The following is a 26,258-nucleotide window of genomic DNA, read 5'->3' as shown; positions in this document are numbered from 1 at the left end:
GGCTCTCACGGTAACGCCCAAGCAAGTACTGTAACTAAAGCGTTCCCCGTTTTCAGGTATGGACAGATCAAAAAGGTGCATACTGTATAAAGCGGTTCACAAATATACAAGGACCCAATCTGGAGCAACCCATGTCTGCGATTGTTGTTCCTAGAGAGAGTAATGTACACGATTTGGAACTTTTGGGGTCGCAGTCTTGAAAAAAATGGGTGCTGGTGCTAAAAAGATGACATGTCCAATCAGTTGCCCTCAAGCTTGAATAGAATCAAATATTGGCTTAAGTTGAGTTTAAGCATTAAGCTCGGATCGGGACCAATTTTTTTCCACAGGTAGGTCTCGTTATCCTGATCACAAATATATATAACATTTTTTGCGGAAGTCCATACTTCCCGAGATATAGGCCTCCGAAGTTCCGAAAATTCCCTTGTTAAATGTCGGCAATTTAGAGAAAAATTTTAATTTTAAAGAAAATGTTGCTCCCGTTCCCTAGATTGGCTCCTGTCCATAGCAGAAAGTCTTTAATCTCCGGCCGAAGGCCGGCTATATAGAAAAAATTATAATTTTATCCGAGCTTAATGCTTAAACTCAACTTGCTCCCAAATATTTTGATGGAATATAAGTCCAGACCGTTGCCCCAAAAAGATCCAAACCATTTTGAGATCTTAATCACGTCATCGTCGATAACCCAGTGGAATGGTATCTACACCAAGCAATTTCCTGGAATAGTATTTTAAGTACCGGCTGTTATATGCCATGAACAAAAAAAAAATTGGAATTACAATTGAAATTTATTGAAATTGTATTTAAAATTCATTAAATTGGTTTAAGTGTTGAAGAAAGCATTAGGAATTATACTTAGCATTCATAGAATTGGATCTTATACTGGAGAAAATATCGGATGTTTCACGAATTGTATTTACAATTCTTGGAATTGGCTAAATGCTGAACCTCATTTGAACCAATCATTGATCTCCTGTGATGTCCTAACTAGTGTTGGGCAATCTCGTTCGTTGAGCGGATCGATCTTTTTCATTCCGTTCACCAAAAAGATCCGGATCTTTCACTTCGTTCTTTGGCTCCCTTTCGTTCAATAAAACATTTCAGTCTATCATTTTTTTTTTTTTTGTGAATATCTTTAGTTATCTGCATCAATATTCAATAGTCGTTTTATCAGTCTTTTCATTCAATATAGAAAAACTAATTTTATTTGAATATAATTTCAATATATTTTTAATTTATACCTATAAATTAAAAAACACTACATTCGACACACAAGATATTTATTTTTTAATTCACCAACGCGTAATGATGTTAACAAGAAAAAAACGAAATTTTTCATCGTAAGGGATAGATAGAGCGAAAATTAACACACCTTCAACTTAAAAACTAGAAAAAACAAGCGCTTTGAGAACGAGAACAGTAAAAAGAACGAGATAAGCAAAAAAGAACGAGCGGAGCCAACTGAACGAGATGATTCAACTAAACTTACGATGTAAAAGAACGACACAACTCTGCAACCATATGCATTTGTTTTTCTTGCTTGCTTGTGTGTGTGCAAAGCTAATGGTGGTGGTTTTGTTTTGTAAGCAGCAATGTCTTGGCCATTAGCGATCTAAATGAACGATATAAACGAATGAGCTGGATACGGATCCGTTCGTTCTTTTCACGGAGTCGTTCCTTTGAGCCGGTTCGTTCATGAACGACACAACTCTAGTCCTAACATCGCTGGTACAGCTTCCACTCCATTTCCTTGGTATTCCTCAGAACTTGCCATTTCTGTTATCACCCAAAATGCAACATTAAACATTTACTTATTGTAGCCATTTAATGACGTTTTTAAACGACATTTGTTCACTTTTTTACGATTTTCCAATAAATTTCACGAATTCTTCAGTGTAAATAAACAATTTTCACATATCTGTCAAAACAAAAGAACAGCTGTTACAGATGTTGCCATGTTGTTTCAATGTTGTTTCAATGTTGTATTTTCTTTTACCAATATTCATGTTCTTTTACAGTGGATTTTTAATAACCGACATTTTTCTTGCTAGAAATGTTTATTAATTTGAAAATTTATTTACTTTTTATGCAAAAAATAAGAATTTAATAATCCCAAAGTTATTTGTGCAAAAAATGACGGTATGGTAACACAAATTATTATTTCAAGGGTTCACAAGTCGCGCCATTATTTTCCATTTTCCGACTTGTCAACCCTTGTTCACTTTTTGTGCTCCTCCCTGCCCAATCGTAATAGCTCGAGCAGGTGAAAGTGAACTGCAACTCACTTGTGAGTAGCTCCCTACGTGAAGATTCATAATCGCTATGATTAAAAATATGGTGGCCACAAACTATATCTAACGAACGTCTCTGGAATATAACAAATCAACAGGAAATAAAATCTGCAATCACTCAAAGGAAATATGGCTGGGTCGGCCACACTCTAAGAAAAAGCGAAACTTATATTTCCCACTCAGCTCTCCATTGGAATCCCCAAGGACGACGCAATAGAGGCAGGCCGAAAACAACATGGAGAAGAACACTAACAACAGAAACCAACTTATCAATCGATCAATTAAAATATATAGCAAATGATAGAAATGAATGGATAATCTTTGTAAATAGACTAAGTTTATAATATGTTACACGTTTATAAACATGTCATAATAATAATAATTTTTGTATAACTGGAACCCTTTTTCCATTCTCTTTTGCTGACGTTAACTTTCCAACTAAAGTTTTTTTGTGTTTTTCAATTGTATTCCTATAAATCTGCGCACTGTGTTCTGTGTCAGACTTTTAATTCATTCTGTTTTCAGCAGGTACATTGACAATATGCAACATTTCTAGAATGAGTCTGCGTTTGTAATTATTTTCCTGCGCTAGAATATCTACGTCTTTAAAGTTAGGCGTGTGTCCTTCTTTGATACAATGGGCTGCAAGATCTGTTTTTGCTCCAGTGGCTTGCTGTTAGCATTTTGATCAGATTTATGGGAACTGAGTCTGGTCTTGAATTTTGTTTTTCCAACATATGTCTGTTTACATTTATTGCATTTGATTTTATATACCACATTAGACTTCTCTTCCTTGTTGGTATTGGAACTTCAGAAAAGCCTGGAATGTATGTTGATCTTTTGTATATTTGTTCGACTTTTTGTATATTTTAATCGTTTTTGTTCTTCTCTGCGTGTTTAATCAAGATGTTAATAGTTTTTGTGGGGAAACCATTCATTTTTAGAATGTTTCTTATTTTGTTTTTGTTGTGAAACTTCTTGTCACATATATTCAGTACCCCGTTGGTAAAATTAGTCGCCGTATTGATTTTCATTCTTCGAGGATGTTTTGAAAGATAGTCGATGAGTCTGCCGGAGACAGTTGGCTTTTGATACCAGTTAAGAATGTTTAACGTGTTATCTACTTCGTCCTTGATGATACAAAATATGTCATCTACGTATTTTGTCAGAATTCTAGGTTTTATGGTCAGTTTTTTCAATGAGTCGTCGAGAAGTTTTTCCATTATGATATCGGCGATAACTGGTGAGATTGCCTTGTCCTTATATAAAAAATATCTTTCATTCTTAATACAGGTAGTTAAAAAAATACAGGTAGTTAAATGGAAAAACTTCTCGACGACAGAATAAATTATAAGACTGACACAGAACACTGTGCGCAGATTTATAGGAATACAATTGAAAAACACCAAAAAACTTTAGTTGGAAAGTTAACGTCAGCAAAAGAGGATGGAAAAACGGTTGCATTTAAACAACAGATAATACCAGCATAAAGTAAATATTATTGTAGGATTGTTTTATGTAATTTTATATAAACAAATGTTAATTTTATCTTTTAAAATAAACAAATCCCTGATGATGACTATCGAAGATAGTCGAAATATCGGAAATAAAACATGAACTTAAAACCGAAAATGTTCTGTTTTTAATTTTCTGACCTTAAGCCGAACCAATAGAAGCAAAAAAAATTCTGATCAAAGGTCAACAATATCTACATACAAAATAAAAAGTTTCCATTAAAAACAACACGACGGGACAGCAACGTGCTATTCTAATAATTATATTATTACATACCCAATATTTCTACAGTGTGAACTTGATCGCGATTTTCCTGGTCACCAAGTTGACAAATATAATCGCCGGCATCCTGAGTTTTGACACCATTGATTTGTAAGTTGTAGTCTCCAACTATTTTAAATCTTGGATCTCTGCTGATCTTCAAATGCCCGGCTGTTAGAACGGATGATCCCTTTCTCCACAAAAGTACGAAAGATCCCAAATTTTGAACTTTACAGGGAAGCTCAATCGTTTCTCCAACAATTACCTTATACAAGTGTCCTCGTGATAAAAATTTTGGAGCCACAGAAGGGGCTTCACTTTCAGTTCCGGAATAGGTACCATCAGTATGGGAATCTGAAATTATATGAAATGTTAAATGTAATAAATACGAATATTAAAACTAACAAATAGATGAAACATATTTTGATTTTTGGAATGAAGAAACTTTTAATGTCTCTATATTCCGAAAGAAAGAATCAGTGAAAACCTAATTTTAATTCTTAAACAATCACTTATACTACTTGGTTCACCGTCACTATAAAATAAGATTTGCCTATCGTATACCCACAACAGTAACAGTAGTAAGTGAAGAAAGGATATAGCTGGGACTGGCTGGTCAGGTAATACCCTGCACCACTACACTTGTGCATAAACTTTTCAAGGATCGTTATCTTTCTTTAGAAAAGTAATACATTTATTCGCCACACTGTAAGCCAGTGTATTTTTATAAATGTATATAAATTCATTGTATCCAGTGTATTTTTATAAATGTACATAAACATATAAAAAATGTGCGACACCCAATAGGTGTGTTCGTTTACTCAATAATTTGTACGAATTTGTACAAGTCCAGTAACTTCTTGTAAACGACTAATGGCTTTACCTAATTAATTGCGTGTTGCGTGTGCGTTACAAAAAAACAAAAACAAAATACATGTATTTGTTTTTGTTGTCAATTTGAAATACATGTATTTTGTTTTTGTATTTTTGAACGCACACGCAACACGCAGAGCTATAGGTTTGGCCTTAAGATCTTTTGCATTGTACTGTAAATGAAATCGACGAGTTATTTTCAAATCCGGTCGCGGTTTTTCTCCATCAGCTCTTCGTCTTGAGATATAGCTCAAAATCGGTTTTTACGAGTTTTACACAGAATTTCGTTATTTCCGGATACAAACAAATATTTTTTTGTGGGTTTTTCGACACTACTATATTAAGGAGATGTTGTACGTTCGATACAAACTGTTTTTGAAATAATTATGGTCAATATATATCAAAAAAAAAATATATATATATATATAAAGAAAACATACGACGGACCTTGTAAAAATTGCATATTTTGAGTACTTTGAGTTGTGATTACGTCATCGGGGGAAGTCTTAGGATCTTCATATGGCACACCGGATATGCTTAGGGTGTCTACTATATAGTCCAGTATTCAAATATATTATATAAATTCAATAGCGCCCACGATTCGGCCATAATCTAAAAAATGTTCATGAAGACTGCTAAAGAGATATCATTACAATATAAGCCATTCACTTTTCTTTAGCAATCTTCATGATGTATTTTAGGTTATGACCGAACCATGGGCGCTATGAACTTTATATTATATATTTGAATACTAGACCATATAGTAGACACCCTAAGTATATCCGGTATGCCATATGAAGATCCTATGACTTCCCCCGATGACGTAATCACAACTCAAAGTACTCAAAATATGCAATTTTTACAAGGTCCGTCGTATGTTTTCTATATATATATATTGTTACGGAATTAGATTTAACTAATGTCCGTGTGTAGACGTTGTTTTATTCCCCGATACGATTTGTACCAAATAAAACAGGGTTCGTTTTAGATTACGTTTCTACAATGCTTTATTTACTTTATTACACTTATTCAGAGCCGACTTTAATTATTAAGCACACAGCAAATCTCTAGTTAGCACGCAGCTACTCTTTTACCGATCTGTTCAGTTCAACGCTTAAAACACAACTACACACAATGTTGCCATTCGTAACTCTATTTATACCCAAAATCTCCTTGGTCTAGAAATATCTAGAAATATGGCAACAACTCGAATCTGGGCAGCGAACACACAGACGCACATTCGCACTAAGCGAACATCCATACTCACATACATACAAGCACAGTAATGACGTAACTACAACAACAAACAACTACACGAAATACAAGAAGTAGGAACTAAACGATAATTACATTATTGTTGCAAAACAAACCAAACAAAAGAACATTAACACAAGGTAATGTAACGACTAGAATGATGAAGAGAGTTCTACATGGTAGTTGTTGTTGCTTAAATAAAGTAACTGCGTAATAAAAACTTTACGTTACAATTCAAATTTTTAAATTAACGGAAATTAAACTAAACTAACTTAAACCTATCAGTTACATTCGTAACACTGCCTCCCGCTTAAGCCTGTTCGTCCCGAATAGGCACAGTTCCCTCTCGGTGGTATGGGCATTGGTAACACTGCCTCCCGCTTAAGCCTGTTCCTCTTGACTAGATGCAGTTCTCGTTCTGTAGTGGTGGAAACTGATTTAGATGTACCCTCTACTGCGTCAGCTTTGGACTCTTGCTCTTCTGGACGACGTTGCTTTCTCTCCAGGAATCGCGATGCTATACCTTCTTTCTTCGTGGTCACCTTCCTAAGTGCCACCTGGTCTTCCTCGGACTTGTCCTTCCTTGTTGTACGGCCACTTTTCGATGGACCTTTCCTCGACGTACATCTTCGCTTTTTCCTCCTCGTTGCGAGATTTTTCCATTTTCCTACGAGCCATTTGTCGGCGGCTTCCACCTTCAGCGTACGGACATCTACAGCGATTTCGTCAGATTCTGCGCTAGGGCGACACATGCTTTTCTTCTCTTTGTAGCCCACATTAATCGGTATTTCCACATTGGACCATGTCATCACGCGGTGCTTTATGTCCAGGTTGATATCGAAGGCAATCATGAAGTCTACACCAAGTATGACTTCGTCCACAATATCGGCCACTATAAAATCGAAATTTACCGATTTTCTACCCATGCTCAGTCTTTGGTAGGCCTTTCCATGCACCTTTGTAGTCTCGCCTGTGGCCGTCCGCAATTTGACTCCATTTAACGGCAATACCTTCCCTTTCACCAAATCCGGTGTAATAATGGACTTTGTTGCACCGGTGTCCAATGTCAAGGTACGCAATACACCATTGACGAAGCCTTTCACCGTTAAGTTGTGGTTCTTCTGCTGGACTATGGCTATAGAAATTGTGGGACCATCGTTTTCATCCTCTGCCAGCGGCGCCTCGTGATTAGCAGAACTTGCTGTATCTGATTCACCTGATGTCTCTCTTTGCAGATTCTTGGCCACCGGTTGGTCGTTGCTTTTTGAAGGCGGTGAGGTGGATCTGGGCCTTGCCTGTCTCACTCTGCATTCTCGGGCCAAGTGTCCAGTTTTCCGACAGTTATAACAAGTCTTTCTCGTTTTACCAGCCCCTCGTTTCACACGCATTAGTGCATCCTTTAGCGGATCGACAACGGTCTGGGAATTGTTGTCCTCAACTTGCAGTCTCCTCACGTTGTAGGCTTTAGGTTTCACCAGCATCCTCGCGGTTTCTTGGGCCAGGGCAAATGACACGGTTTCTGCAAATGTTCCTATCGGTGCCGCATACGTCGCAAATTTTATCTCTGGATCACGAATACCACTTGCAAATGTCTCAATCTTTATGCGGTCCACCAATGGATGTGTCTCTCCTGGATATGCCAACTGCGCCAACCGCTCTATATCAGCCGCAAAGTCTTGTAAGGTCTCATTTGGCTTCTGGACTCTTCCCCTCAGTTCCATTCGGTAGATCTCTTGCTTGTGTTCACTACCGTACTTACGTTCAAGAGCAGCCATTATATCTCCATAGTTGTTCCTAGAAGCGGCGGGAATACTCTGTAATACGTCAGCAGCATCACCCTTTAATGCCATAAGGAGTGATACCGCCTTGTCGTTGTCGTTCCAAGAATCTCTAGCAGCCAATGTCTCGAACTGTAATTTGAACACATTTAAAGAGGTTGTGCCGTCGAACACTGGAGGCTTGATTTTTATCGTGTTATGAATAGCTCTCACTGGGCCACCTTTGATTTCCAGTTCCGACATTTTCCTCTCTATGCCCAGAATCTTCTCATCTTGAGCCAGAAATTTCTCGTCAACAGACAAAATCTTTTTATCCAACTCTTTAATTTGTACCTCCACGTTTTCTACTCTCTTTTCAATCACCATCGTGATGTTCTCGAGTTTCTCGTTAATAGTTCTAGAATTTGCCTCTAGTTTCTCTTCCATGCCCTTAGCGATTTTTCTAGAGTTCTCTTCTAACTTTTCCTCTAATTTGTCGTCGAATTTGGCAAAGCTTTCCTCCAATTTTCTGGAATATTCTTCACTCTTTCTGGAATTTTCTTCGCTCATTCGAAAATTTTCTGCTTTCATTTCCATCACAAGTCTGGAAGTTTCTTCGCTCTTTCTGGAAATTTCTTCCATTTTAGCATCTAATTTCTCCATCATCATAGCCAGCATTGATTTCAAATCGTCACCCCTGGCAGCTAACGATGAAACTTCCTCAACAGTGGATTCGCCCTTTGCCGGTAACTCGACTTCCTCCTTATCGTCGAACTCATATTCATCGATGTTCATTCCACGGCGCTCGAACTCTTCCAACAAGCGTTTTTGTAGTTCGGCCTTGTTGCCAGTAGAACACAACTCCAACTTACTTAGCTCCTTCTTCAAGTCTTCCACTCGTAGATCCTTAAACTTCATTGTAGGATGATCGTAATCCCACTTCTGACACCAATTGTTACGGAATTAGATTTAACTAATGTCCGTGTGTAGACGTTGTTTTATTCCCCGATACGATTTGTACCAAATAAAACAGGGTTCGTTTTAGATTACGTTTCTACAATGCTTTATTTACTTTATTACACTTATTCAGAGCCGACTTTAATTATTAAGCACACAGCAAATCTCTAGTTAGCACGCAGCTACTCTTTTACCGATCTGTTCAGTTCAACGCTTAAAACACAACTACACACAATGTTGCCATTCGTAACTCTATTTATACCCAAAATCTCCTTGGTCTAGAAATATCTAGAAATATGGCAACAACTCGAATCTGGGCAGCGAACACACAGACGCACATTCGCACTAAGCGAACATCCATACTCACATACATACAAGCACAGTAATGACGTAACTACAACAACAAACAACTACACGAAATACAAGAAGTAGGAACTAAACGATAATTACATTATTGTTGCAAAACAAACCAAACAAAAGAACATTAACACAAGGTAATGTAACGACTAGAATGATGAAGAGAGTTCTACATGGTAGTTGTTGTTGCTTAAATAAAGTAACTGCGTAATAAAAACTTTACGTTACAATTCAAATTTTTAAATTAACGGAAATTAAACTAAACTAACTTAAACCTATCAGTTACATTCGTAACAATATATAATTTTTTTTTTTTTTTTGATATATATTCACCATAATTATTTCAAAAACAGTTTGTATCGAACGTACAACATCTCCTTAATATAGTAGTGTCGAAAAACCCACAAAAAATATTTGTTTGTATCCGGAAATAACGAAATTCTGGGTAAAACTAGTATAAACCGATTTTGAGCTATATCTCAAGAACAAGAGCTGATGGAGAAAAACCTCGACCGGATTTAAAAATAACTCGCCGATTTCATTTAGAAACAACAAAAACTTCGGTTGAAACAAAAGTCGTGTTGGCCAGTGTTATTAATATTGCATTAAAAACTTGTTTTCACAGCATTTAGAAAAAAAAATAGCAAATAAATTAAAACCAGACTAACAGAACACATCGGACTAAAAAGCAACTAACAGAAAACTGCCTTTGCATACCACTGTGCCGTGAACGATCATGTGCCTGATTAAAACTGCGTTTGTATTAGAGCATTTTGCCGAGCCAACCTTCTTTATGAGGATTTAATAGACGTTTGTGCTATGGAATTGTCATTTGGATCCCAGTAGGTTTATTAAATCCGTTTAAGTACAAACGGGGTATTAAACTATTAGGCTGATTTTAACTCAAAGAGAAAAAATCGATACATGAATTTTTAGGCGGCACCTCACTAAAATGTTTGGTTTTGTTAGATTTGAAGATTGCTAAAGTTTGAGCATAATTGAAATATGTTAACACGTACCACTGGGGCCTCTAAGTTTCGATAGTAATTTGTTTGGGGCCGAAGGTGCATCTTCGGGAAATTTCTCTAAAGGCCACATTTTGGTCTTTCTTTTTAATCACCATTAAACAAAAAATTTATCTATTGTTATGGAATACTAACAACCTGTCCCTGTATGTGGAAACGAAAATGTATGCGAATGAAACACTACCAAACTTGTGTGCGTGTGAAAATCTTTACATTTTTTAAGCGCTGATTTAATGAATTCATGCCCGTAATTTCAACGCCTACGTAAACGGGTAGGTAGGTAGCTAGCTGTTAGTTATCTTTACCTACGGCTTTTGTAATTTCTACATGCTATTTTTTTAAATCATTGGTGATTTTCATCCATGATTTCGCAAAATCATTTTTTTTTTTGTTGAATTAATTTCCCTTAAAAAAGTTTAAGGGGCCAAAGGGCTTATTTGGCACGTCCTCCATACATTATGAAGGGGGTTTCAAAGCCACGACCAATTATATAGACTTCGTCTAGGCTTTAAACCCTAGATCAGCCAAGATCATCCATATACGTTAACGTATGTGAGAATAACAATTAGTCGTCGTTGAGCAGCCGACAAGTAAACATGTGCATGGATATACGCATAATTTTAGTGGGGACACTGAACAAAACCGCACACACCCGCCACATGTTTACTGGTCACAGGTCTAGTAACCACTGAATGCTGATACAAACCAGCGTTGTCAGTATTGGGGATTTTTCCCCAAATTGGGGAATTTTTATTTGAAATGGGAAAAAATTTGGACTTGGGGAATTGGGAAAATGTTGAGGAAATCTGAAAAATGTTTGGGGATTTTTAGGGAATTTCTATTTTGAATAATTACTTCAGATTATCTGATCTTTTTTAATTTCAGTACGTGAATGGTAGTAGCGCACGTGTCACGCACATATAACATGCATCATATGTTAAGTGGTCTCAGCTGTAATAATTTATGATAGATTTGAAGTTTTATCATGCGGTTCGAAGACTGACAGCGTACTAGAACAGTGGGTTGAATTGAAATAACATTTTCCATCATTTCTATGCTGATGGGGACTTAACTGCAGAAATGATTTCTGGTTTGATGGGCAATGAGGAAATTAAACTTTATTTAACATTCATAACTCCAATTATAAAAGAGATAAATATGCTTAGGTTCGTTATTATATCCTTTTTTAGTTAAATGTTGGCCGATATCGGACAGATAACTCGTTTTTTATTCCTACAAGTTTGCTTTAATAATAAGTGCCAGATAAATTAAAAGGAACATTGTGTTCCTTTTAAAATGTAAAGTGCGCCCAAAAACAAGAAAAATTTGAGAGCAAATTCAAATCTACCAATCGGATATGAGTAAATTTGGAATGGAAGATGTAGTAACAAATCCCTGGTAATGCGAACTTTATTCCTTATTTTTCTTAAAGTAAGGTATAACAAAAAGGGATTTTAAAGAAAAGATGTAAGAACGAGCCTTAAGCATTGCTAATGTGCATTTTCCCTGTGCCATTGAATATTGAAACCATTTATAAAAAAATTAAGAAGATATTGAAAAATAGTGGAAACAGACTCGGAATATTTACCATGAGGAGCCATGGACCTAGGTTTTAATTTTGACTTGTACTTTTTTTGAGTAAACAATTATTAAAGTTAAAAACCAGTGCTGAATATCTTAATCGCTGTTAATACAAATGCTGAAACCGACGTCTACAAATATGCAATTTTTTAAACTTACAAGCAAATTTACCCCACTATTTGCAGCAATTCACTGGGCCAACACAATTTTACCTCTATACGAACCTTTTTAGAACCAGTTGTCAACACAAAAATCTCCACGGGTGTTTTCGAATCGCAATAGAGAAAGTTATCATTCGTAAATTGGAGATGGTATTAAATATGCTTTCCATTCCAACAAATAATTCTTAAGTAGAAAGAGTCTTCTATTTTGAACCATATTCAGAAATAAAATGCAGTACGAGTTACTAGAAAAAAAATTAATTTTCTAACAACTCCATTTGTTGTAGAAATTTTGACCCACTTAAAGAAATGTTACAACTCTTTCATTATACAAATTTAAATAAATCCAATGAGACTGTAATGATTCTGAATCACTTGAAAGTGAAGTGAAATCTGGGGAATTTTGGGGAAAAGTTTTGGACAAGTTGGGGAAAAGAGGCTAAAAAATACTGGCAACGCTGATACAAACTTTCTTGTGATTCTCTCACTACTTTACTCTCTTTTTTATTTTGAGCATCAATGGCATTGGTGCTCGCTTCCTTACGGTAGCGTTAAAGCAAACCACACGTATTCTCTCTTTATTTCTAATTTGCCATTGTTTAGCAATGGGGAGAGTGTCTTACCACTACTAATACACTAACTATTCTGAGCACCCCTGATCAATGCCCTAGATCAATGGTGGGCAAATTGCGAGAGACTCATGTATTTTTTACACTTTTGTGTATGAGGCCGAGCATTTCTGCCCAACAGTGCACAAAAGTGTAAAAAATACATGAGTCTCTCGCAATTTGCCCATCATTGCTCACAAGAGAGCCCATGTGCTCTAAGTGAGCGTAAATTTGTTATCGCTCACAGCCTGTGTAGATCATTGATGCTCAAAATAAAAAAGAGAGTAAAGTAGTGAGAGAATCACAAGAAAGTTTGTATCAGCATTCAGTAGTTGTTAGAACTTCGACCAGTAAACATATGGCGGGTGTGTGCTGTTTTGTTCAGTGTCCCACTTAAATTATGCGTACATCCATGCACATGTTTACTTGTCGGCTGCTCAACGACGACTGATTGTTATTCTCATATACGTTAACGTATATGGATGATCTTGACTGGTGTAGATACTAACACGTTGTGAACAACAACAAATTTAAACTCATTGAGAGCACAAGAGAGACCCAAAAATTTTCTCTGCCTCACTCTGGTGTAAATAAACAGATGTTGACGATGAGTTGATTATGTCAATAAACTTATCTATAAGATAATTTAAGTGCCTCTTAGATTGAATAGCCTGTATGCCACTAAGACTATCTGTGAGAATTGCTATTTTTGTTAACCTTTTATCTTGGGCAAAAGTGACGGACTGCAAGATTGCCAATATTTCCGCTGACATTGATGACAATGAAGAGATTTAATTGTATTGCTGCTCTCATGCAAAAACGCTGCACCGGAAGTATTGTCCGAGACAGACCCATCCGTGAAAAATCTCATAACTCAGGTCACGAAGATAATTTAGTTTTTCAATCACCAACGTCCGATTTTTTAGCCGCTATATCTTTGTAGAAATTAGTGTCTACAGATAGATGTAATGGTGGTGTGTAAATTACACGTGTCTTGGCAAAATTATCCACAATATTTTTGAATTTACTTAGGGATTTGGCATAAGCTGTTATTTGAGTTGGCAGTGCCCTTACAACTTCAATGCTAGGCAATACAAAAGCGTTAGCCTTGATCAATTAATTTGGGGTCGAAAGCTCGAATCTATATGCCGGCGGTAATTCAGCCGATAAATGGTAGATGATGGGTACAGGGGTAGACCTAATAAGGCCTAAAGCTCTGCGCAGATAACTTTGGACACATGTCTTTATTCTTTTTTCAGCCGTTTTAGTAAGATTAGAAAATGCAGCCGATCCATATTCTATCATTGACCTGGCAAACGATTTATAAAAGTTTAGAGCCTTCATAGGTGCAATTCCAAAAGTACATCCTCCAAGGATAATTAAAAAATTACAAGCTTTATCAACCCCTGATATTGCCTCTTCTATGTGAAACTTAGATGACCCCCTACGTGAAATAGAAACGCCTAGGTACTTAATATTATTTGTTTGGCAAATTGGCGTACCATTGATGTCGATATCCAGATCTTTGGGCCTCACACAAAAATGAATCACAGTAACTTTGCTCATATTAAAGCTTAGGTTAAGTTGTTTACAGCTATGCTGCATTTTTTGAAGAGCATCAATGAGTGACAGCTTAGATTGTGCCAGGGTATTACAGTGACTTAACAGGAATACATCATCCGCAAATTTAAAAATACTGATACTATCGTTGGCAATGTTGTGAATTTGTGCAGTATAGATGTTGAAAAGTAATGGGCTGAGCCTTGCGGAAGACCATTAGCAACTATTCTGGAGCTGTTTCCCAGCTCAATCTGCCTTGATTTCATTCCATCTACTACCCACTTGATGACATGAGTGTTAAAACCCTTAGTAAACATAATTCTGGCTTATTTAGATAAATCAGTTTTATCGAATGCCTTTTCGACATCCACACAGGCACCTATAACTTTCTTTCCTTGATTACGATATAGCTCAATTGTGTTAATAAGATCATTGAAACACATTGAAGTTGATCTTCCTGGCCGAAAAGCATATGACCTGTCAGGTAAAATGTGGTTCCTCTCAGCAAAATCCAAAATTATGTTTGTTATTGAACTTTCCAAAATCTTTTGGTATGAACACATTAAGGCTATTGGTCTATAATCCTCAACTAAACCGGGATCCTTGCCACGTTTGGGAATTGGTGAAATTTTTATTCTTCTCCAATCATCTGGAAAATGACCACTCTCCCAGATATTTATCAACATTCCAAAATATTTCTGCCTTTGTGTTTCATCCAAACTTTTCATCATACTATATGTAACACCATCAGGGCCTGGAGCAGAAGATGGTCGTCTGCTACTAACAAAACAGTCAAAATCATTAGAATTCAGCTTGGGCCGCTCACTTAGAATGTTACCAAAAACGATAGGTGCTGCTACTGTACTGGAGTTATAATGACTGGAAATAAAGTCCAAGTAGTCCTCCTTTTGATTATCATTCCGGCTGTTATTAATCGGCTTCTCTTTATCAAATTGTTGGTATTATTAATCATCTTCCACATTTCCTTGCTATTGTCGACATTGTTAAGATTGTAAAGGTATGACCTAAAATTTGTCCTATTTTTCTTTTCAACAGTTTTGTACCACTTTCGTTCAATTTTATCCAAATCAATTGCATCATTGAAGCATTTCGTGTGTTCGTATTTTCTTCTTGCTGCCAACCGCATTTGATACAAATTTTTAATTACAGCATTTCACCATGGCTTAGGTATATACCTATTTCGTGCATCGATATTAATTGTATTGTTTTGAACTATCTGTTTGATATATACTATACTATATACTATATCCATAGTGTTAATTTCAGTTAGAACTTTTGACATTCTAACCTTTTTGGATTTGCCGGAATTTCCGCTGATGTTGAAAAAATCAATTAGTATAGGGATGTGGTTACTTTTTGTAATCTTTGTGTGGTAGGTTCTCCAATGTGATTGATAATCCAAACCGTTAATAAAGGTCAAATCAATAGCCGAATTTATGTTATTAAGGGTAAAAGTGGGTTGACCATTGTTGAGACATATGATATCATAAATATTCATAAAATCAGAAACTATATTACCCTGTGCATCAGTAATTCTGTTGCCCCAGGAGGTTACCTTGGCATTAAAATCTCCTGCAATAAGTGTTACACCAGGCAAACTAGTTGCTTTTTCGAATATGGTTTTGATTATGTTTTTGCATCTAATTCTTGGTTGATTAGGGGGGACATATTCCGCAATAACGTTAATATTTCTTTTTAAATTTATTGTTGAGACGCCAATAGCTTCAATTGTAGAATCAAACGCAATAACACTGTATTATTATTTCTTTTGATGAGGATAGTAGCACCTCCGTAGCCATCGTTTCTACCCTTATTTCATGGTAGAACAAGAAAAGGTAGCAGCAATACCCAGCTGACTGAACTGGGTTGTAGTGTTAGTGTCAAATTTCATATGACATTTTATAAATTTATTTCTATTTCGATGTACATTAGGGACATATATTTTTTGAGAAAAAAAAAATATATCATTCGGAAAAAACCATTTCCCAGAAAGACTTCTTCATATCAATGATATGTAACCTCCTCCAAGTTCGAACGATAAGCCGCGCAGTAAATCACCGCTTGTAGAGGCGATACAACGTTTGTTAATATGTGAGGTATTTTGTTAAAATTTAAAAAATAAAGCCCTAATAAACATGTGCTTCGTTGATTTCTAAAACAAAACATTGAAACAGCTTCTCCTTTTTCTATGAATTTCCAGCGACCCCAAACTTTTCTGCAAGAATTCTACTTTCTGCGAGAATTTATGCATTTAGTGGAATGATGTGAAACCATAAAAATTTAAAATGTTACGAATTTTCATTCATGTTTTCCAAAATATTTAACCAAATGTGAAAAATTATTAGTTTTTTAAATTCAAATAATTTATAGACATTTCCTTGTTTTGTTTACAAATACAACTGGCAGTAACGTTACAAACAAAAACAAATTCCTTTGTGGTTGTTGTTCGAGTTGTATTTGTTGTAGTATTAACTTTACCTTGTATTTGTTCTACCATGCCCTTATTTATAAAATTGTATGCTGCAAAGCTTGTGCTAACCCAAGTCTCCGATAAGGCAGCGATATCAATTTTATTTTCATGGAGGAACATCTCAATGATGTCCCTATTTTCTTTTTTTTTAATGCTTTGAATATTATATTATAATATACACATGATTATTTAGTTGTTTTATTTAAGTTTTTAGTTTGTGTTAAAAAAGAAAAAAGATTAATTATTATATGCTTCCTTGTGCGGAAGCCTTATTTTGATGTTGTAGATTCGTCTTTATAATGTATGTGTCTATATCAATAATTTGACCTTCTTGTTTTTGCGTTAACTTTTTAATGATATCCAATTGTTGTGCAGATAATGTATTTGGACCGAATTGATGCAAGCTTTTTAATTCCTCGGAAAGTTTTGACATAACACTTTCCAATTCTGTAACTATGTGTAAATTGTAAGGGCACTGCCGTTTTGTGACTTATGAATCTCACCATCATTAATCGCATCTTTATAATCTTGCATATTTCTTGCGGCGTTAGCTGCCTCTCTTTCACGGTTTTTTGTTTACTCTAGCTACTTTAGCATATGGATAAACAGCATGTAACATTTTCGTTTTTAAGAGCAGTAACAGCTTCTTGACATAATGACATATCAGAGTTGTCTGCCAGCAGTTCAAATCTATTTGAAAATACATGAGTGTATTTTTGTCTAGCTTCTCTATGGGAGAGATTTCCTAAACCCAAGTTTTTAACGTTCTTATGGGTGAACGCGCGGCACATGTTAGCTCACTACCTTTAACGGGTGCTAAAGACAGTTCCCCAGGTGACACTACAGGGAGGTCAGTGTCCACTTGAGATGAAAGAGGGACCAAGATAAATCCTGGGCTTTGCCATGTTAAAACCGGTCAGGACTGTTCCTTGGTATCTTCTTTCCACTACGTCGCCCTAACAAAAATAATGCTCTACAAAACACTGATACTACCCGTGATGATGTATGGCTCCGAAGCCTGGGTACTTGCGCAAGCAGACATGGCAGTGCTTGGTGTGTTTGAGAGAAAAATTCTTCAAAAGATCTACGGACCAATTTGCGTTGACGGTGAATATCGACGTCGCATGAACCACGAGCTGTATCTGCTATACAACCACATCAATATTGTTAAACGTATCGAGATGCATCGATTGCGTTGGCTAGGCCATATCATAAGAATGAGCGATGATGAACCCGCTAAAAAGGCGTATAAACACGGACAGCTTGGCGGTGCACGCAGAATGGGCAGGCCAAGGAATAAATGGCGCAAACAAGTGGATGATGAGATGAAAAGGGGCGGTATTCCAGAAAGCGAAGCAACAAATAGAGAGAATTGGAGATCTTTTCTTAGTTCGGCCTATGCACAGTGTCTGATTTTCCGAAAAACCTGGCCAAAACTCTAAAAATGCATGGATTTTGACCTAACCTTTGGTTCTTATGTTTTTCCGGCCGCTGATTACATTTTTGATATTATTTAACCCTCAGGCGGTCATTTAAGGGGTCTTTTTGGTCCCTCCTCCTATAAAATGTGATCTTATCGGATCAAAATATTCTACAAATTTCTTCTTCAATTTTTACTATAGGTCCTAGAATACACCAAAACTCTATATCTTACCTTAACTCCAGAAATATGCAAATTAGAAAAACATTTTAGGGTTAATGTCGTACTTCATCAAAGTTTTGGCAAAATTGTCATAAAAAGCATCATTTTTGAAGAATTGCGTCAAAGACAAAAATGTTCTCAGCTAAATTTCACTATAAGTCACCAAAGAAATGAAATCTCTATTTGCAATACATACCAAGGAAATATCGGTATCAATTTTGCCAAAAAACCAAGAAACTAAAATGGGGTTGCAAGCTTCCACAATTTCTACAGTTTCGGAAATATTTGAGTTAAGATCATTTGGAATCCTTGCACTTTAGGTGTATAATGTCTTTGGCAACTTTACTGACAAGAATGCGAGGAATATTTGTCTTAAGGAAATTAACCCTCTTGCGAGTCATAAAAGGGGTCCTTTTGGTCCCTTTTTCAACAAATCTTTTAAATCTCCTATAAAATGTGGTCGGATCAGACCAAAATATTCTAGAAATTTGTTCGCCATAAAATTTTACTATAGGTCTTAAAATATATCAAAACTCTAAATTATGCCCAAACGCCAGAAAGTGACTCTATACTATATTCTGACATTCTGAATGAAAGAAAATCTGTATATACCTGCAAGACAAAATATCACATAACAAGTAAAAAATTATCAGTCGGCTTTGCCGACAGAGATATACCCTCAGCCCGTGTATATTGAAACAATTTTTTCCCAAAAAACGTATGTATTTAGGGGGTTTTAAAAATTTTGGGCTTTTGAACCGACAAAAATGTTGATTAGGATTAAAGATCAAAAGTTTTGCGTAGGAGATACTAAGAGGAATGGATCTACATTGACCATTATGGAGCTGGATCTCCAGCCTCTACATATGGTGCCTATGGGGTTTTTACGCCCTTCGGGCTGTTTGCTCAAGAAGTATGGACTTGCCCCTGAAAAAAAACTTTTACCACCGTAATTGGGGCAGCGAATGCAAGTTGCTTCAACAAAAATCAAAGTGATTCGATATCAGGTCTTAAAGTGAACTTATCCGAAATTTTGTGTGGGGGGTACCGGATGGATTGGACAAATATAGTCCATATTTAACCCTGATCTATATCTGGTAGATATATTAGGAAGTGTAGAGTATGGACCAATTCGGCCACTCCCTTCAAGAGTTACCGTTCGAATAATTTTTCCGAACATTTTTGAACTTTTGTGGGGGAGGTACCTGAAGGAGTGGACCGATATGGCTTATCTTCGAACTTAAACTATGTTTGGACAAAATATTACTAAGGCCAAATGTTGGACCGAATCGGCAGATCCCTTCTAGAGTTATCTTGCGCTCCTACAACCTCACACGGTGTCATAGGGGTTTTTTGCAACTTTCATGCTATTTTCTCAGGAAGTATAGACTTGCCCCTAATGAAACTTGTACCGTCGTATGGGGGGGCAGTGAATACAAGTTGCTAAAACAAAAATCAAAGCGATTCGAGAGATGGCCCTCAACTGAACTTTTCCGAACATCGGTTACTTCCTTCAAGAACTATCGTGCGCACAAATTTTCCTAACATTTTCGAACTTTTGTGTGGGAGGTACCGGAAGGAGTGGACCGATATAACCCATCTTCGAACTTAAACTAAGTTTGGGCAAAATATTACGAAAGCCAAAATTTAAACCGAATCGGTTCATCCGTTCGAGAGTTATCGTGCGCTTCAGCCAGCCAGACAGACAGACGGACATTGCTCAATCGACTCCAAATTGTCTGAAACACATTTCGTCCAAACATACTTGGGGTCTAAAACCATTATTTCGATGAGGCACATTTTGCCCGTATGAAATTGTATATACCCTCGTTAGCATAAATGCTGAGGGTATAAAAACGAAAAGTGCAAATATGTGCAGGATGTTTCGATGGAAATTGGTAAAAACCCCTTCCTTTTTTATGAAATGATAAATTACACGGCCCAACTCGATCTTACTCACAACTATTTTTATAATTTATTGTGAAAATTGATCTTGAAAAAATTAACAAGTACGGACATCAATTATTAAAGAACGCAAAATTCATTGGCGACACTGAACATCTTAAATACGTTTCACATACCTTTCATTACAATTACAAAAAGAAAATATTTAAAACCGTTTTTTATTTTACATATTATCATGGATTTATAAACAACTTAAATATTGAAAGAAAATTCCAAATAGGGTCACTTCGACCTGCTTTTATACCCACTTATTAAACAAGAAATGTATATATTTTTTCATAACTACACGCACTGGGATCCTATAAACAATATCTGACCCTTTTTAGTGTAAATTGATAATTCTTTTTTTCGATTTTTGGCCTTTTTATCTGATATGCCTTTTCACGGGCTGGGCATTGTTTGTCAATGGGTTGGTGATTTCCTTCACAATTTATGCAAACGACTTCCTTTGCGCATTCAGCATTATTGTCATGTAAAGTAAAACATGATTTACATACAGATTTCCTCTGTTTACAATGAATAGAGAAATGGTTAAAGGCACTTATAGCACTGTGCAAATGATACATAGTGCTTAACTTCACGCTTAGTGTATTCAAACATCTTAATCGTTTTGGGTAATTCCAGACCCTTAAATAATATCTTGACTCTAGGGGTATTAATTGTCTCATTGTTAATCTTTTTTGTTACACGAGTTACACTCAAAATGGGTTTGTCTGACTGTATACATTTCTGTAACTCCTCATCCGGGATTTCCACCGGAACACCAAATATCATTCCGATTTTGGAGATAAAATGCGCAAAGATCTTGCCTAAATATCCCTCACGTTTTAGGTCTTCATTGATAGCCACATTATTAGCAGTTATGCCGCTTCTACATGTAATTTTAGCTCTTCCGTATCCAATTTTATCCACGTCCGATACTCCAGGAATGCGTAGTTGCTGAATATGTGTGGCTAATGCAACTGAATTTATTGGAAGTATATTACCATCTGCATCTATTCTATCCATGTATACAATAAATGGGCCTTTGTGACTTAGGTCATAGCTATAGTTGTAATTTATGGGTTTATTATTCTCTACCTCCTGGGGGGCTTGGTTGTTAGCATTTGTTTTATTATTGTTGGAAATTAATGAGTTATCAGAGGTAAATGTATTAGTGTTCAAAATATTATCACTTTCAGAATCCATCATATTAGATTTCTTCGAATCAGTACGACTTTTTTTAAAAGCTTCTCTATCTCTGGTATTACTTCTAGTTCTGCTAACATGCCTGTTAGCAGTCCCATTAGAAGGAGGGGGGATGTTGGTCCCCTCCTCCATTATGAACGATTACCTTTTGTTAAACGTACGTAGGTGACGCTACTAACAACAATAAAAAGGAAAAAAGCAAGAAAACGTATTAAAAAAAAATAAAAATATATATATATTATATTTATATTATATTTATTCAAAGAATAAAATGCTGAAAACTGGAACACCACGCTGTTAGAGAAACCAAGGCACTATATATGAAACGAAAACACTAAGAAAAGAAAAATCAAATGAATTAATATTATTCAGAAATTAGTCCAGAAATTCAATGCTCTTTTAATAGCAAAATATTATTTTTTTCGGCGTAACTTTCACCGTCACAAAAACACAACGATTTATTTCGTATTTCTCCGCGAAGAGGTTTACTAAGTCAATGTCGCAAAATCATTGCCATTTAGAAGTGTTTTACAACTTTTAACACATTGGCAACGATCAAGCAGGTAAATTCCTAGGTGTAAGTAACGCGGCGATTTTTGGCCCGGTAAAGTTACCTATGAGTTGAATTTATAAAATTAAATTAAATAGATTATTCCACAAAAACTAAAATAACTACTTGGACCATATTTTTTATAAAGCTACCATTGCTAAATCTCCGTGCAATATCAAGCAAGATTTGAAGTGTTTTAGTCCTTCATAAATTCAAAAAAAAAAAAAACATTTTTGTGTAATTATGCCAAACTCGCAGTAAATGAGCTGTAAATCGTTGAGTTTTAGAGATATCAACACAAAATGAAATAGATGTGGTAGAAAAAAAGAAACTGCTAACCCAGAAAACGCATTTTTGGAGTTATATCGCTCTTTGAGTAAATGAGCGATATGTAGTGAAGGTCATCCAAAAACGACCGTTGTGTCAGAATACATTGAAGCCGTGCGTGAACTTATAATGCCAGCGTAGCCAGGGGATGACCTGGGCCAGTGAAGAATATTTGACAGACAACAGAGAGCTTTAGAGGATAAGTTAAAGAAATTTCCTCCAACACAAAAATTCAAACACGAATAAGACTTATATCAGGAAAAATGTCTAAAATTGTCTTTTCCATTTCAAAAAAATCAAAAAAAAATTTTGATACTACATCAATGATTTTTGGTACATAGATTAAGAAAAAAATCAGCATTCCAAATCTGTTTTCGTTACTAACTTTGATCGTTGTGCGCAAAGATATGACCGTTTTAATTATGATAATTAGAAAAAATTCTAAAAAAAATCGCGGCTTAATATATTTAGCGGTTATATCCTATTATCGTTAACTGAATTCGTAACCTTTGCGATGATGCAAAAAATAATCGCAAAGTCTCAATGGATTCGCGAAAAATCAAATTTGTTAAATAATTTCACGTATTTACAAACATATTTTTGAAACAATAGCGCTCATACTTACGAAAAATACAGTCGCTCCAAGCGAAAGTCGTACACCTAATGAAACTTTTTTAATTTTCTTATATCTCCGACACAAAAAGGGATATGAAGAAAGTATTTACGCAGCTTTATAGTGCATTTAGTCGACAATTTAGAAACACGATATAATAAAATAATCAACCCGTTTACATTGTTATAAAATTAAAATATCTAAAATACTAAGAATTTTAACACCAAGCGAAAATCGTACAGCAATTATAAAGAGAAAATATTTTATAATATAAATAATCCTTCCGCATATTTCTGGTTTCAGTTGAATTCTGCAATCGATTTAGAATATTTTTGATCAGTTCTGTACAACTGTAGTGTAAAATATGTCACCGCTTGTTTTGAAAATCTCTCCTATAAGGATGTCTGGAAGAATAAGTCGTCTGGAGACATTTTCCATTTATAGAACCACTATAGACGATTTATTGTTCAAGCTTGGACTACAGTCTAGCCAACCCATGTTATTGAAGCAATTATTTAATACCAGTGGTCCCAAATAATAAGCTTTTATGTTTGAAGTCAGAGTTTTTGCAGAAAGAACAACGCTTACCTAAGCCAATACATTATTCAACAGGTAGTAAGAACTCATTTTAATTATAAAATCTCATAGTTCGATTCCCAATGACTTCAAAAAAATTATAAAACAACGACTCAAATCTGAAAGATAAGCCCCACACACTCGCAGATACACTGATTCGTTATGTTCTATTATTCGTGTATTAGACATGAAGCAATTTGTGGGATTTTTCACAATGTAATGTCATGTTTCGCACAGAACTTGTTACATCTATCAAAATTACACTCTTTTAAGAAAATTTAAGCATCTATCGCTATTGTTTTGATATTCTAAACATCGTTCTTGGACAAATTTATGTATAGCTTTTTAACGCCTTTTTTATCACCAATTGACAAGGTATTTAGGTTGTAAAAATTTGACTGCACATTGGAAAAATAAGCTTCCAAATATTTTTCTCAATCGATTAGAGTGTCGGGACACTAAAAATCAACTCATTTTGCACTTCGTGTATTAAACTATCCACAAGAAAATATTATTTATTTAATGTTTGAGTTATTTTAAATATTTCATATGTGTTTTTTCTTAATAGTAGACATCAAAGTATTGAATAGCTTTGCAGTTTTAATTTTCGATACCTGCTGAATCGAAAAAAATGTGTTTGTAAAGTTGAATAAATCATTTTCTCATGTGGTTTCATAAAAACTATTTTTATTTTCTTTTTACGCCTCTTTCCCATTTAATCTGATACAAGTTTCCAGAATTGACCCTCTTAATTGTAAAAAAGCACTGATGTTACACTAAATCGATCGTAGGATTTAACAAAAAGCAGGAACATGTAGTAGAATTAATTATATTAACAAATACCATGTCTTTATAATTGCTGTACGACTTTCGCTTGGTGCTAAAATTCTTAGTATTTTAGCTAATTTAATTTTTCAACAATGTAAACGGGATGATTATTTAATTATATCGTGTTTCTAATTTGTCGACTAAATGCACTAAAAGACTGCGTATGTACTTTCTTCATATACCTTTCTGCGTCGGAGATACAAGTCAATTAAAAAAATTTCATTAGGTGTACGACTTTCGCTTGGAGCCACTGTATATAAAAAAATTATAACAGCATCCAGACATTTTGAGGAATAAAATGAAACCTAATTTGTGAATGTTGGAGCTTTAGTATTCATGTTATTTGCAAAAATACGAAGAAAATATTACGAAAAAATTAAAATCATATTATTCTAATTTTATTTTTTTATGGTTTTATAGGAAAAGTTGGAGAAAAAAATGTTTGAGTTCTTCGGCATTTTCGTCAAAATTTCACGCAATACGCAAACGACTTCCTTTGCGCATTCAGCATTACCCAGCGAACCAAATGTCGGATGTCCGACATATCGAAACAATTTCGGAAGCAAAATCGTTTAGATTTCGTATCGATTTCTATACGATTTTTCGTAGGGGAATTTGTTCAGATTTCGTTCCGATTTCGGAGAAAATGTCGGAAGTAAATTTCCCTTCGAATTTGATAATGTTTTTCTTCCGATTTCGTTACGAATTCGGATCGATATGTCGGAAACAATTTTCCCTTCGCACAACAACCACCTTTTGTATATATCTAACAAGTAACATTTTAGTTTGTTGTCGAAAAACAAAATGGTTGGTTATAAAATTCGCATATACATTTTTTAAATATTTTAAATATAAATGCAACATACAATAATTCAAGCTAGTGCTGATAGACTCAACATACTCGTACACAAAGTTTACATTGTTCTACTATAACTACAAAATGATAACAACAATGAAAATCATTAGATATCTTCGAAATTATAATCTTCCAGTAAAAAAAATATCAATAAAAAGAGGCATCAGAGAAATATTTTTTCCTTCAATATTAATACGAAATTATTCCAAAATTGTTCAGAAACCTTTACGAAAGTTCGGAAGGTACCTCAGATTTTCATACGACATTATTCCGAAATCGTTCAGAAATCTGTACGAAAATTCGGAGGAAGAAATTCGAATTCCGAATTTCCCAAGGATTTTCTTCCGATTTCGTTGCGAATTCTGACCGAAATCGATCCGATTTCGCTCCGACATTTCGTTCCGAAATTATGTCAACCACTTCATACAACTTTCGTTAAGATATCGTTACGATTTCGGATCAGATATCGGACGTAACGTCCGAAATTTGTTCCGATTTCGTTACGATATCGGTACGATTGGTTTGCTGGGTATTGTCATGTAAAGTAAAACATGATTCACATACAGATTTCCTCTGTTTACAATGAATAGAGAAATGGTTAAAGGCACTTATAGCACTGTGCAAATGATACATAGTGCTTAACTTCACGCTTAGTGTATTCAAACATCTTAATCGTTTTGGGTAATTCCAGACCCTAAAATAATATCTTGACTCTAGGGGTATTAATTGTCTCATTGTTAATCTTTTTTGTTACACGAGTTACACTCAAAATGGGTTTGTCTGACTGTATACATTTCTGTAACTCCTCATCCGGGATTTCCACCGGAACACCAAATATCATTCCGATTTTGGAGATAAAATGCGCAAAGATCTTGCCTAAATATCCCTCACGTTTTAGGTCTTCATTGATAGCCACATTATTAGCAGTTATGCCGCTTCTACATGTAATTTTAGCTCTTCCGTATCCAATTTTATCCACGTCCGATACTCCAGGAATGCGTAGTTGCTGAATATGTGTGGCT

General features: G+C 35.4%; 1 protein-coding gene across 2 annotated transcripts in view; it reads right to left on the bottom strand.

The window, feature by feature from the left end:
- The window catches only part of LOC141403907 (limbic system-associated membrane protein), a 122,813-nt gene that overhangs the window by 58,082 nt on the left and 38,473 nt on the right, over nucleotides 1-26,258 (bottom strand). For both annotated transcript variants that reach the window (XM_073986997.1, XM_073986996.1), the window contains one exon: nucleotides 4,083-4,421. In XM_073986997.1, coding sequence (XP_073843098.1) covers nucleotides 4,083-4,421 — 339 coding nt within the window. The remainder of the gene's footprint in view (nucleotides 1-4,082; nucleotides 4,422-26,258) is intronic.

Source organism: Musca autumnalis, unplaced genomic scaffold (genome assembly GCF_047663935.1).
Source record: "Musca autumnalis isolate F117 unplaced genomic scaffold, ASM4766393v1 scaffold_4, whole genome shotgun sequence".
Classification (NCBI taxonomy): domain Eukaryota; kingdom Metazoa; phylum Arthropoda; class Insecta; order Diptera; family Muscidae; genus Musca; species Musca autumnalis.
Note: the sequence above shows the minus strand (reverse complement) of the source record. Positions and strands in the feature narration are given on the sequence as shown.